The 14518-nt window shown below is 35.4% G+C and overlaps 1 protein-coding gene across 1 annotated transcript in view; it reads right to left on the minus strand.

Moving 5' to 3' along the window:
- Nucleotides 1–1990: 1990 nt before the first annotated feature.
- The window catches only part of LOC145263113 (uracil phosphoribosyltransferase homolog), a 57225-nt gene continuing 44697 nt past the window's right edge, over nt 1991–14518 (minus strand). The window contains exons 5-7 of the mRNA XM_080120056.1: nt 10409–10570; nt 5514–5612; nt 1991–2966 (exon numbers count right to left, since the gene is read on the minus strand). Coding sequence (XP_079976182.1) covers nt 2860–2966; nt 5514–5612; nt 10409–10570 — 368 coding nt within the window. The 3' untranslated portion in view covers nt 1991–2859. The remainder of the gene's footprint in view (nt 2967–5513; nt 5613–10408; nt 10571–14518) is intronic.

Consider the following 14518-nt stretch of genomic DNA (forward strand, 5'->3'; position numbering starts at 1 on the left):
CAATTTCCAATTTTTATATTAAGGCATTACCTCCCCTTTTAATAAAAAAAAAAAAAATGCAAGGGTTAGATTCATTTAGTGACAATTCTTGAAAAATTGTGTTGGCAGTGGTTTGATAAGCAAACAAAAATTAATTTCAATCAATGTGGTTCTTATTTAGAATTCAACTTAACAAAAATACAGAAAAATATTTGATGTACATACCTGTCACAAGACGAAGATGTCATATTCCAAAAATCAAACTGATGAAGTAGTTTTCTTAAAAAAGGGGAAGAAAGAAAAAAAAAAAAAAAAAAAAAAAAAAAAAAAAATCAAGCAAAACTATTTGATCCACCATTTTTTTTAATAAGTATTTTATAAAGGGGAGGGGGGGGCAACTCAATTTGAGCTATCAAAATCATTCTTGCAATTTACTATAAAAAAAAAAAAAAAAAAAAATTAAATTTTGATTTTTCTTTCTTTGGAATGTGTGATGAGTACATACAAATATTTCTGCATTTTGCTCCTTTTAATTAAAGAAAATTTTAAACCATTTTATTTTTGTTTACATTGAGATAAATATCGTATGTATTTTCAGCATACCGTCCTATACTACAGGCCACTTTATGAGGATCTGAACCATGTTTGACTTTTAAAGAAAAAAAACAAAGTCAACTAAGTCTTTGTCCAGAATTTTCCTATATTAAAAAAAATCTGAATGTACGTATCCATGACTGCAAGATCAAGTAGTTTTATTTTGTACAATAAAAAATATTTTAAGCGAATTTGATTTTTTTTTTTTCAATGCCCCCCCCCCCCCACCTAAAGAATGGTTTTTTAAATTCTCACAAATTTTAATTATCTACCTTCAGACCATTTTCAAGGTGTTGTGAGAGTTGTAGTTTTACCATAAAGTTTGATCTTATTTAAAAAATAGGACCAATTTATATAATTTTTAGTATATAGTATTTTGCATCACTTTTTTTTTTATGTAGGGTGAATTCTGGACAAGTATTGTCAACAACATTTGAAAATACATAGAACAACATACAGACCCATAAATGAAAATGTAAATTTTTTGTTGTGGAAACTGATAAGTGCTAAACGAAACGAACACAAATCATTTGTGAAACCAGATCGACCAACTAGACAATCTTGACAATGAACACACATAACCTGGATCAAGACAGTTCCAAGTTAGACTACGGCAAATATTTTTGACCATACTGACAATTTATTACATAACCTCCTTAATGAAAATAATCTATACCGTGCTTTGGGGTAACTGCGCCAACTAGCAGGTGACCATCGTTTGTTATGGACTTCCATTTCTTGTAATAAATAATTTTACCAATAATTCTTCATAAGTTTTGGTTTCGATTATACCCGAGGTAACTCAAGTTTGTTTATATATATATTTTTTTTTTTTTCATAAGTTTTGGTTTAAGCTGATGCACCCAAGTCATGTGGATATTTAAAAATTTTTTTTTTGAAATCGCAACTTTATAATTTATAATATAAAGAAAAAAATCAATAGAACATTAACTGTAATAATATATACAAAATCTGCAAGAATTAAAATCATATTTAAGCATGCTTTATGACTGGGCTATGCTGGGTGTCACTGCTAGTTTAGATAAATACTTTTGCACTTTTAACAAAAGAGCTACAATAATACCAGAGCGTCTCCATTTATGCTGAACATCTACAGAATGCCAAATGAAGGAGTCCCTTGTGGAATTTCCACAGGTCCTGGTAGTTAAAATTACTGTCAAAAGATATGTTATATTTAATTTAACGTCTTTTTTACATGCTGTCAGGTTTTGGACCAGTATTTTCATTTATTAATCAACATATTTTCTTAAAAAGATTTTAAAACGGCAAGATTTTATATGGAAGTGAAATTTGTCATCTTAAAATCAGAAGAATTCTAGAGATCAAATTATGAATGAAGTCAGATCACACTAATAAGCAAATGGTATTGTCAATAATTTGACAACGATATCTAGGCGGGCTCAGACATATGCTAAGATTGATTCCAGAGAGAATTGCTAACCGAGTGTTCCAATGAACCTTTGCTGGTTCAGAGAGAGAGAGGGGGGGGGGGAAAGGAGGAAGACCAACTGAACAGTAAACTGACAATCTAGATTTAATTTGATAGATTTTGAGGAGAAAACTTGAGTGATGCCGTAGATCTGGGGCTTCAGATAAAAAAAACAAAAACAAAAAAAAAAACAAATGGCAGACTTATTGCTTCATGCTTTGCAGGAGTTCCTAAGTAATATCTTAAGTTTCTGAATTTGAGAGGAGAAATGGTTATTTGTATTATTTGGATTCTTCGGACTACTGTTCTCATCCTGAGTGTCATTTTCGCGTATCAGTCTATGTAATTTCCAACCTTCTTCAGGTGCATCTTGCCGAACTTGTGAAGAAGGTTGACGATTACGTCAACTGAAACAATATGAAAATGATGCTTTAGATGGGAACAGTAGTTCGTAAAATCCAAATATTTTACTATCCTCAGACAGATTTGAATGTTGCTCTGAATATTTACAATTATAGTAGATTTAGTCTTCAAAGATCTGAAAAATTAAACATTTTAAAATATGCCTCCAGTCAGGAGTCTTACTCGCACCATGAAGTGGCCTGAAGTATAGGACGCCAAAATTTCTAGCCATTTGCAATTCAAGGAATTTTGTAGAAGACAAGCTTTTCTTATAGAAATTCTATTTGCAAGAAAATTTCTGGTTGGATGTTTTCACAACTTGAATGCCGAGAAATTGGTGACATGTGACAGGCAGCAGCAAAGTCCGAAGGTTGAATTGGCCAAGGTTTGGGCCAAGATTAAAAAAAAAAATAAAATAAAAAAAAATTAAGAGATCAATCGGTGCCAAAATACTTCTGTCCAAAATGGTTTGGTGCTACTGGATGAACCTCTGTTGTCACTATAGAGATTCCAGGGAATGAAGAAATTAGCGATTTCACAGCTGAAAAAGAAATGAAAAGGTTTTATATATCACAAACCACCTATGGGTTATTTAATGCTGAATAATGTCGACAAATTTTATTCTAGAATTATTTTACATTCAGAAAAATCCTTTGTTAGATATTTCATAGCGAGACAAAAATCGATGCTACCCTGTATTTGGAAGACTATTTTTGCGAAAAGACAATAATCCCGGAATGAATGTAATAATTACAGAAAATTTTTATTATAGTCAGCTAACATACTTCCTAACTTCCAGTGTTGCTGCTACCGGAAGCAGTGACAAGGCAAAGCAGTTTCTTCACTTTTATTATTCAGAATTTCTATTGTGAAGCAATTTATTGAAAGAAAAGATAAAAGGACATCATTGGAAAGTATACAATAAAAATTAACAAAAGTATGCACATAAAAATGACACAATTAGTCTTTATTTGCACTTTTAATAATTTAAAAAGTAAAAGATTTTATTCTTTATTTTAAAAATAAAACTATTTGGATTTATACAATAAATGTGTCTAGGAAAGTATAAACATAAACTAATTGAAATCCAAATAATTTCAAAATCATAAAATGTATCTAATACATAATATTCCCAAAATAGTTCAAAAAGATTAAATGTTTTCAATAATTAAAATATAATAAAATTACTTTCAACAATTCTTAAAATGAGTCCCCAAAAAACTTTTCAATGATTATTTAATAAAGAATAAAAAAAAAAAAAAAAAAAAAAAAAAAAAAATTTAAAAAATTGCCTTGTCACTGCTCCCGGTAGCAGCCCTGCCAGAGTTGGGAAGTATTAAGCTAACTATAACCAAAATTTTACAGTGACAGTAAAAACACTACTCCCTGAAAACATTATCAATGCCAAGTTTTCAAAGAGTAATTTTTGTTCTCAGCATAACTGACCCGCAACCACTGCCTTCTAGTATCTATGTAGGAAGAAAATTAAAAGGAGAGATAAGGTTTTTATTTATTTTTAAAAATCAGATTGCCCGATACGATTGAGGATAAACCTGTAAATACTGGGGTAGTGGTGTATGGTGTAATATATTAGACACTAAGTGGGTAAGTATCCAATATACTCCTCCACCTTTCCCTAATTGAACTCGTGTTGATCTGTACTAAGTCATGTAAAAAAAAAAAAAAAAAAAAAAAAAAAAAAAAGTCAGTAAAATTCAGTTTAATAATGTTATGTACAGTCAGATCGACATTGGGTGGGGGGGTTAGATCTGACCCCCCCCCCGTCCCATATTAGCAGATATTTTTGTAGGATTCTAAGAGTCAACACTGTTTAGAGTAATGTAACATATTGAAGCCCTCAATATATTTTAGATATGTCGACACTTTTGCAGCCTTTGCTTCTGAGAGTGAAGCAACAATTTTCTTTGATAATCTCAATTCTCTCCACACAGCATTATCATTTACTATGGAGAATGAAGGTTGTTTACCTTTCCTAGATGTCTTGATTGGACGTAATAAGAATTCTTTTCTTACTAGTTTATCGCAAACCAACTTATCAATTTTTATATGGATTGGCATTCATTTGTGCCTACTTCTAGAAAAATAGGGCGTATTAAGACATTAGTATATAGAGCCCTTAGAATTTGTTCTTCCAACAAACTAACACAGATTGAATACTGTCAAAGACATTTTCATTCATAATGGTTATTCGGAGAATTTGATTTATAATTATGTGGAAAAGTACCAGTCTCTTATAGCTCTGGGTCCGTTCAAGTGTCCTGTTTATTAAAACTATCTTGGATTGGAGTTGCTGGTTAGTATTCGGGCAGATGTATTATAAAGTCTGTAATAAGTTGTTTCCCGGTGTCGTATTACAGTTGTTTTTCGGTGCAAGATCTGCATCCCCCCAGGTCACAAAGGACGGTTTGCTTCACATCACGCAAAGTAATGTTATTTATGAATTTAATTGCCAGTGCACTGCTGGCTATGTGGGTCGAACCTCGCAGACACGCATTAACCAACATATACGGACAGAAATTAGACTAGGCAAACCACGTCATTTTCGCCCTTCTGCTTTGGAATCTGACATTGGCCAACATCTAATTGAAAATCCAGCTGTGCCAATGCTTATAAAATAGATTGTTTCAGAATATTGCACTGGGCTGACTCTCAGAATCATTTGAAGATTTTTCATGCAAGCCATCGTTTTGCCAACAAAGAATTTGTTAAATCATTAAACTTGCTCGGAGATATATCTTAATTGTTCTCACCCTCTCTCCACACACACACATATCACATGAATTTCTTTTTGCCTTTCCTTCCCTGCTTTTTCCGTATATCTCCAAGTATTTGCTCATGTGACAATTTAATTAGTCATTTTGCATCTTTTGATATCCAACGATTAACTCCCGATGAGTTTAGTGGAAAAGGACCTCTAGGGGTTTGTTTGTATATTATTTTCAAAGCGATTATATATCTCTGTATAGATAGATATTGTAAAGCACCCCCAATAAACTTAAAATTTTATTTTTGATTACCTAATTAAAAAACAAAATAAAAAAAAAATTGAGACGAAAGCTGTTCTTACCTCGTGGTGTTGAGAAAAGATTTAAAAGAATCACATTCTGTTCTTTTACTTCGTGATGCTTCAGGACATTCATTGCTTTACTCACTGTATTGCCGGTACCTGAGGGGGAAAAAAAAAGTTTAAAAACATAATAGGAAATTGTGTGTGTGTGGAGGGATGGAGTCTGTCAGATATTACAAAATTACAACAAAAAAAAAAAAAAAAAGATTGCCATGGTTGTGGCATTCACCACCGGTTACTAAGAACGGCAATCCAGGCTGCCTCCATTACAAGCACAAGCCATTTGTGGTTCAATGACAGATCCTGTTAAAGGCAAAGGTCCAGAATCAATTTGATACCCTGTTTCACCACATTGAACCAGGTTTTGAGTTGACCACAACTTTTCTTCCCACCTGGTAGTTGTGCTAGGTCGATGACTTCAGATGAACATCGAAGTGTATGGCTGAACCAACAAAGGTGTCTGGCAATGAGATTTTTGAGGAATTGGTTCTTGCAGCAAACATGGAGGATGCAGTATAGGCAGTGATGATGAATGCCTCCGGTTTGCATAGGTCACTTGGTGCATAGATATAAAGAAAAAAAAAATGATGCTGACCAGAACCTGGTAGATCCTGACTTTGGTGTTCAGCCCAATTTCTTTTAGTGACCAGAGCCACGATTGAAGTCTATCAAAGTGAAGTGTGAGCATTGCTGATGCAGTTAATAATGTAAAAATGATAAATATTGATTTGAAGCTACCAATAAAATTAAAACCTATACATCAGCCTTTAAGTATGTCTGCAAAAATATATGCATATATTAGTTTTTTTTTCTTACTATAATCTAAAAACAAAACAACCTCTACAGTTAAATAATCAGATAAAAAAAAAAAAAAAAAAAAAAAAAAAAAAAAAAAAAATCAGTAATTATATCAGAATCTAGGAATATATTGGAATCATCTCATCAATAGAGAAGTACCTCCAATACAAAATCTGCATAAATTAAAATATAATTATGCATATCATACAACTTGGCCTTTCAAGGGTTCCAGTGACAAGGAAAACTGGCTGGTTTTCCTTTGGGTCATCAGTAGCACATATTGCATCTTGTCAATGACCAATTGAATGCCAGTAAAGATTTTACCCAATATGGCGATAGGAGAATGATTGGATGTGAAAGAAGAACCAAGTTCAAGGAAGTACTGAATGGTTACACAAAGCCTGCATCAGATAGGTTTGCATTCCCTAGTAGGTTGCCTCAGGTGATTAGCAATAAATCAGTTTTTATCCTGAAGGAGGTGGTATTACTTGGCAGGATGGTATTCTGAAACTGAGCAAAACCATGTTTTTAATTGAAAAGTTTCAAAATCAGCTAGTATGAACCAACTAGTGAAAGTTCCCATCTCCTTTTTTACTGTCGCCCAAAAATTTGTCACTGTTCTTTCAAAGTAGCCCCCATCACCAAAATCTCCGCTTCTACACACATCTCCCTATAATGTCCAGATTTGATCTTCCTCTGCGGTTAGGTCTTTTAAGACTCCTAATTAACATCAACCTTCATTTTCATACCGTTTCTACGTGATGCACGTTTAAGTACCTCGTATTTGGACTGCTGTTCTCAAACATTTTCACACTCCAACATTCTTCAGGTATAGCTTGTCAAACTAATGTCATACTCTGGAACCTGTACTGAATTTCAAATTGAATCCTTTAATTCACGAGAGGTAACTTCTGTCAGCCATGACTCGGTAGAAGTCTGTAGTAGCCGCTACAAACACAGGCAGGAGCTAATTCTCACGACTTCGAGATTTGAAATCCATTTCTTCCTGGCTTGTCCAACCACAAGCCAGCTCTCAATCACATGACCGAGTATATAAAAGTCGAAACCATGAACCTTTAACTCTTTGATCCTGACCCTGCTTGGGAGCAGACTTCGCCTGAGGCTGCAGCCCCAGGCAGGCTGTGAGTACAACGAGCTAGCTATGGTTTTCTTCAAACTACCATTTATTTCCACGTGCGGCACCCACACAAACTTTATCATTTTACAGAACCACTCCCGTCAATACAACTCCTACTCACGCACGGCAACACATTAGTACACTGAAGACTTTGTCCTTTCTTTCTCTTTTGCCCTGGCGACTACTAGCTATAAACATGTGTAAACTGCGCCTCTTCAACCAGCTGCCATGATATTAAACACATTTCTCTCTTTCAATGAACTCTTACTAATACGTTTCTCTTGTACGCATGTACACTACTAACGAAGATAACAAAGCTTCATTCTTCAATCTCCAAGAAAGTAACTTATAACTGAGTTTTACCTAGTACTTTATCCACTATGCCACGGGTCCGCTGACAGAACGAGAACATGATTATTTATATTTGGATTCTTTGGACTACTGTCATTTCGAGTAGTATTTTCACATTTCATTTATAAATGAGTTTGCAACATTTGTGTTGCGCAACAGCACCAAAATGATATGTTGGTTGCGTTATCAATTTCAGATGTACTAAACGAAAAGTTATTTTTGTTTGAATGAAAACAAATGACACTTTACAACTCTTCATTGACACTCAACTGACACGGAGGTCAGAGGTGGAATATGTCTTGCAAAAAAATGTCCCGCCTGCAAAAATCCTGTGTACGTGGCTTGTCCTTATTATCGTCAAATGTGCTCATAACTTTTTTCCAGCCTTTATTTACGGTTTTAAAAAGCAGGCTAGTAGGCTGGTTTGCTCCGACCGACTTTTCCATGTCGGTCAGAGCTTCCCCGGACATCGCCATTATTGTAATGTATTTCCCAGGCTAGTCCCAGATCCCCAGGCTGATAGAGACATTATGACATTGTGACATTTGCCAAGCTAGTCCCGAATACTCCTTGCTTCTCTCCAACATTCAGGCTGGTCTTGTCAAATTCAGAAATCTGCACAGAATTACTAATGAATGGAGCCCTTTAATCCATGGAGATCACATCAACCAAAACGTGAAAATAACACTCAAGATGAAAATAATTCTAGTTCTAGCCATTTTCACACTGGCAACTGTTGATGGGGACTACAAGTAAAATAAAACAATACAAGAACAAAAGAACAACGCAGACTCCAACGATTCACATATGTCGATTGGGTGCACGTTTCTACATACTGAGGTTCACATCTATGTCCTGTTGAGGCTGGGTTCGTCTATTGCCATCTGCTCATCTTCTAATCTGCTTCAAGCCGCAGTTCGTCTTAAACAGTGTCCAAACTTCGACCAAACGTATAACTTGTTCGTCAATTGTTGCAAAAAACGTTCCCAAATTTTGTCAACCTGACAGTCAAAAATCTCAGATTGTTGTTAAGTGTCCCGTTATAAAAGCTCATTGACTATCACAAAACACTAGCCTTGAAAAATGCTCCCTGTCTAAAAACTAAAAGTATCTCCAGTCCATTGTTCAGTCCTTTTGCCATCGCCATTCATCACACCCTAATCGACAATCTCATACCGTTTCTTTTGTTTACCTTACTGTCCATTGTCTAAGAAACCCCATCTTTATTTTTGTTACCTATCCTTCGTTTTCCTACTTAACAATCACGGTCACCCATAGTATCACTGATGAATTTCATGCAGTCCCAGCAAAGATACTTCCAACCCACCAAACTAGCAGAAAAATAGTTTAGTGTAGAGGTCTCTAGATGACAAAACTTTCTGAAGTTCTTTTCTCGGATGGCTTACCTTTGGATTTCCCTTCCTGCTTTTTCCAACTGTACCAATATACAGAAATTTAAACATCTGGAAGCCTAGCTCCACAACCAGGACCCTCCAGTTTCTCTAGAATCTGTCCTCTAGATATCTCACTGCTGATGCAATTCTCTATCTACATAAGAGCCAGATACGTCCAAGGATGGAATACTGTTGCCACATATGGGCAGGAGCTGCTAGAAAAGACTTGTCCTGCCTTGATAGGGTTCAAAATAGACTTCGTGGCCTGGTGGGAGATGTCCTTTTCTCTTCGCTGCAACCTCTATCTCACAGAAGAGATGTTGCGAGTTTGTCTCTGCTTTATAGTTATTTTCATGGAAAATGTTCGACTGAGCTTCAATCTATGCCCCCCCCCTCGCCAAACTTTCCCAAGAGACACTAGACTAGCTGAAAACATTATCAATAATTTTCCCCACTCTTTATCTGTGCCTAAACCTAAACATAGATTCCATGATCAAAGCTTCTTTCTTAGAACTGCACGCCTGTGGAATTGTCTTCCGTTTTCCTGCTTTCCAGCTGTCTATAATATGGTTGTCTTCAAGTTCAACATGAACAAGTTTCTGATGAGCCGTTCCACTTAAGTTAACAAATTTACCGAACTTCCATTACTATCGATTACTATATTGTCCTTTTGACTACTGTACACTCTTTAACCCTTATCCTCGAGTGGCCTATCGGCCTTGATAAGTGGTGACGCCTATGTAAAAAAAAAAAAAAAAAAAAAGAAGCTAAATATGTCAATCATGCTGACACATCAGTTCTCATCACTGGAGTAAAGCAATGCTGGTCAGTACCAGATGAGTGACAGGTGCGGTATGTAGGAGGGCATTGACACTTCCCTGCAAGAACTGGGAGGTGGGGAAAAAAAAACTAACATTGTTTTCCCTGACAAGGATATATGCAACTGGGGACTGCTTGTGAACTTATTTTCCTGACACTACGTCCTTCATCGGAAGTCTGTTCAATCTGCCTAGGGTGAATGCTGCTGGCATACTATTACAGCCATTTAAAGTTCATTGAGAGATATATATATATATATATATATATATATATATATATATATATATATATATATATATATAAAAAAATCAAATGGACATATTTCAACGATGGACCAGTTGTTTCCATTTAGACCATCACAAATGTAGAATGAATAGAAATTTATTTCCACTTACTCATTATCGGGTACATGAGTAATATTTTGCGGCTTTTAAACTCTGGTGGAAAATTGGAGTACAGCACTTTTGCTTCGTGTGTGTCGGCATCACTCTGAATTAAAATCTTTCCAATACGGATAGGACCACAACAATTTTGAAGACCCTGTTCCATGGCTTCACCTGACGGAAACAAAATATTGTGATTAAAATGAAAAGAAAAATAGAAAGTTAAAGAGTTTCAACAATGACATTTGTAAGGGAGATAATCAGATGAATTATATATCAAAATTTTATTTTAAGAAATGGGAGCTGCCATCTCGGTAACAACAAAAGCAGCTTTCTGCTTGTCTCGGATTCCTCCAGAAAAATTAAAAAAATCTATATAATGTAAAGGCTTGTGACAAAACAAATACGTTCCAAAAATCACGTAAATTGATCAAATAGTTTTATTTTTAAATAAAATAAAATTTTATGAGTAACTTAACCACTTACAAAAAAGAAATGTTAAATTGTTATTAATCATTTAAAAATGATTTTCTTTATAAAAAGAAAACTACTCAATTTATAATTTTTGAATATGATATTTTTGTTTTGTCATGATACATTTTTTTTTTTTTTTTTTTTTTTAATATGGAGAAGTTGTGAACAAAAACCAAAAACTTTGTTAGAGAAATGGGTTTAGCATTAGTCAAAATAGAATCAGATTTTTTTTTTTTTTCTTTTGGTTTCTTAAAATCTTTGCTCTGACAAATTTATAATTTGTACATCTATACGCCCACCATTCACCCACGCATTGAGTATTGTTGCCACATTTGGCCTGGTGCATCTACCACTAGCCTCTCCATATTGGATAGGGTCCAAAACAGTTCTCAAACTATTAGGTCCTATTTTGTCAACTAGGCTCCAACCCCCCCCCCCCGTTTCATCACCGCAGTTTTGCATCTGCCCATTTTACAGATATTTTAGTGGAATGTGCTGATTAACTTGTTGCACTTGTGCTCCCTCGACATACATATCCCTGACAAACTTGCCTGGCAACAAAATACTCCTTCAATGTTGAGGTCCTTAAATGCCAGAAAGTTTTTACTAATAGTTCCCTCTCCCACTCGAATAGTTAGACCTTGGAATTCCCTTTCTGCTACCCCGACCGTATTGATATGTAGATATTTAAACGTAACGTAAAACAACATCTTGTTAATCTTTCCTAGACATGATTCCAAATAGTAGCCGCTTACATCCAAGGAGTGAACACTAGTAAAAAAAAAAAAAAAAATCTCCAAACAACAATTAGTGAAAACTAGTCGACAAATGTAACAAGAATTTGCCTGTTTCATCATGGCATGATTTGGTAAAGGTTTATTATTTAAGCCATTTAATATACAAATATTTAGCTTTTTTTTTTTGTTGCCAAGTACAAATAACAGTTGAATTATAAACATGTAGAGTGAAGGGGGATTGACTGGTCTCTGAATTCATGACGAAGTTGAGAGCATGGGTCGAAACTCCTTTCACTATCCAGAGAGAAAAACATCAGCAAATAGTAACGACTTGGAACAATTACAAACATTTAAAATGACAATTTTTATTAACCACGAAAGGATATTGTGTGTGTGTGTGTGTGTGTGTGTGTGTGTTATATATGTAGTCACAGTCCTTGATAATGCAGCGAGATGTGTTTTCTTTAAAAAGACAAGAATTCTGGAAGATCATTCAAATGGAAAAAGAATACTGCTTAATTGCTAATGTTTTACTGGAAACTTTTAGTGACTGAAGAAATCCTCCAAGACTGAGGAAGTTATGGTCAGCGTAAGTTAATGAATAAAACTTTACGAATGCAAAATACTAGAAAAAAGTTTTTGTGGAAGCAGCAGAGTCAACAGTGATAATTTCGAGCTGAAGATCATGGAATTGTTGCTGGAACTCGGCATGATTTTTGGACAGAGTTAATTTTGAGAGACATCATAGGCAGCGACAAACGGTGACTTATGGAAACCCTGTTTAAACTATTTTAATTTTAGGGAGCTAAGCCTTTTATATAAAATTTCGAGAACGTTCCAACCTGTTTGTCTTCGTATGTCAAGAGGTAAAAATATAGTCTCCCATAAATTTGTCTCAAAATGACGCATTACAGTTGCATCTCTTACATGATACAGATTTGCATGGGCAACCGGTAACGCATTCAAATTGTTCTTAAATTGAATAGATTCCGTCCATATAGATTCTTCTGTTTACGTGATGCAAGATTTTATTTTTACAGTGAACACCACTTATCAAGGCCCGAGAGCCACTCAGGGATAAGGGTTATTGCAAGTACATTACGTTAGTGTGGAGATTTGATGAAGTGTTTACTTAAGGGGGCGGTTCATTAGGAATTTGTTAACATTGGACTTGAAGACATCCAAGTTGTAGTCTGGTGGGAAGCAGGCAGACGGAACAGAGTTCCACAGGCGTGCAGTTCTAAGAAAGAAGCTTTGTTCATGGAATCCACGTTTTGATTTAGGCACAGATATAGAGTGGGGGAAATTTTTCAGTGGATTCAGGTAGACTGGTGTTTTTCGTGAAAGATTGGCGAGGGGGGACCAGAGATTGGAGTTCAGACGAGCACCTGCCATGGAAATAATGATAAAACAAGGATAGGCTCGCAACGTCTCTTCTGTGGGAGAGAGGTTGCAGGGTAGAGAAAAGGGCATCCCCTCTAAGCCTATTTTATACTCTGTCAAGGCAGGATAGGCTGTTTTTAGCAGCTCCTGCCCAGATATGGCAACAGTATTCCATCCTTGGATGTACTTGGCTTTTATATAGATAGATTTGATTTGATTTGGCTGGTCACTACACAGCCGAATGTAGTGCAAAAAGTTTTCTGGAGAATTTTACCTGTTCTAGGACAGGCATTCTTAGTGTGTGCAGGTAATATATAAATATTAATCTAAAAAGGATGGAGCAATTTCTGTAGCGAGTTTGAAATGCAATACCACAATGCAAAGCAGAGCATTAAAACCCCAAATAGAAACTAAATATAAAAAAAATATAAAAAAAAAAAAAATAAAGACATTTGACTCAATCTCAATTTTAAATTTTAAACCCCTATGGGTTTTTTTTTTTCCCCAAATGATATTTCAAATGACTTCGATGCCCTAAGCTAGAATCAAAGCCAAAACATTTAGCTGCATTCCCTATTGGTTGAGCTATCGACAGAAATAACATTTAAAATCAAATCATACACACACACATATATATATATATATATATATATATATATTACACACACCCTTAATAAAACAAGTCAGTTTTATGTTTATTTACAAATGTCACGTGCATAGGTCAAGATCAAACCAGTATCAGCCAAAAGCTGTCTCACCCCCTCCCCCGGATCTTTTAACCCTAATTGATCAGTTTTTTTTTGTAAAGTACAGGGTGGAATGATAAAATTGTTACCCTAGAAAAGACGACAGGATTCCATTTCTGTTTGAAAAAAAAAAAAAAAAAAAAAAAAAAAAAAAAAAAAAAAAAAAAAAGCAGTTTTGTTTTTTTTTTGTTGCAAACCATCTAAGTTAGCCAGTTGTGTACAAATCCCAAGAGCGTTAGGAGCCTTCTATATCTGAAAGTTACACAATGTTCAATGTGTGAGATCGAAGTTGCGCTGCTGTACAACCCACGCTTTCTACCGATCCAAGTTATGACAACAGGACCATTGCCAGCACCCTGAAAATGCATCTCTGGATTGCCACAAATTACAGGAACATGTCCAGGGTGATGAAAACAGTTTCCGGCCACTGTTATGGTCTTTGATGTGGTTTCAAGTGAGGGCCACATCACATCTTTGAAGTCGATTTGAAATCGAACACCAAAGTTTACCTGGATGTGCTGAAGAGTGTGGTGATCCCATGGTGCAATCAGGTGGCCACTGGAAAACCTCATGTGTGACAGCAGGCCTTGGCACTGGCCCGCAAATCCAAAAAGACCCAGGCTTGGCTTTAGGAGTACTATGACCTTGTACCCTTCTCTCACTTCCCCCGCTCCTCCCAACCTGAACTTTGTTTGGTCATATGTCGAGAAGATCACCAACATGACCTCCCACAATACCAAAGCCAACCTGATTGGTGCCATCCACTGAGCTCCCGCTGGCAC

The sequence above is a fragment of the Euprymna scolopes genome, chromosome 38 (genome assembly GCF_053919585.1).
Source record: "Euprymna scolopes isolate OS-2025 chromosome 38, ASM5391958v1, whole genome shotgun sequence".
NCBI classification, from domain to species: domain Eukaryota; kingdom Metazoa; phylum Mollusca; class Cephalopoda; order Sepiida; family Sepiolidae; genus Euprymna; species Euprymna scolopes.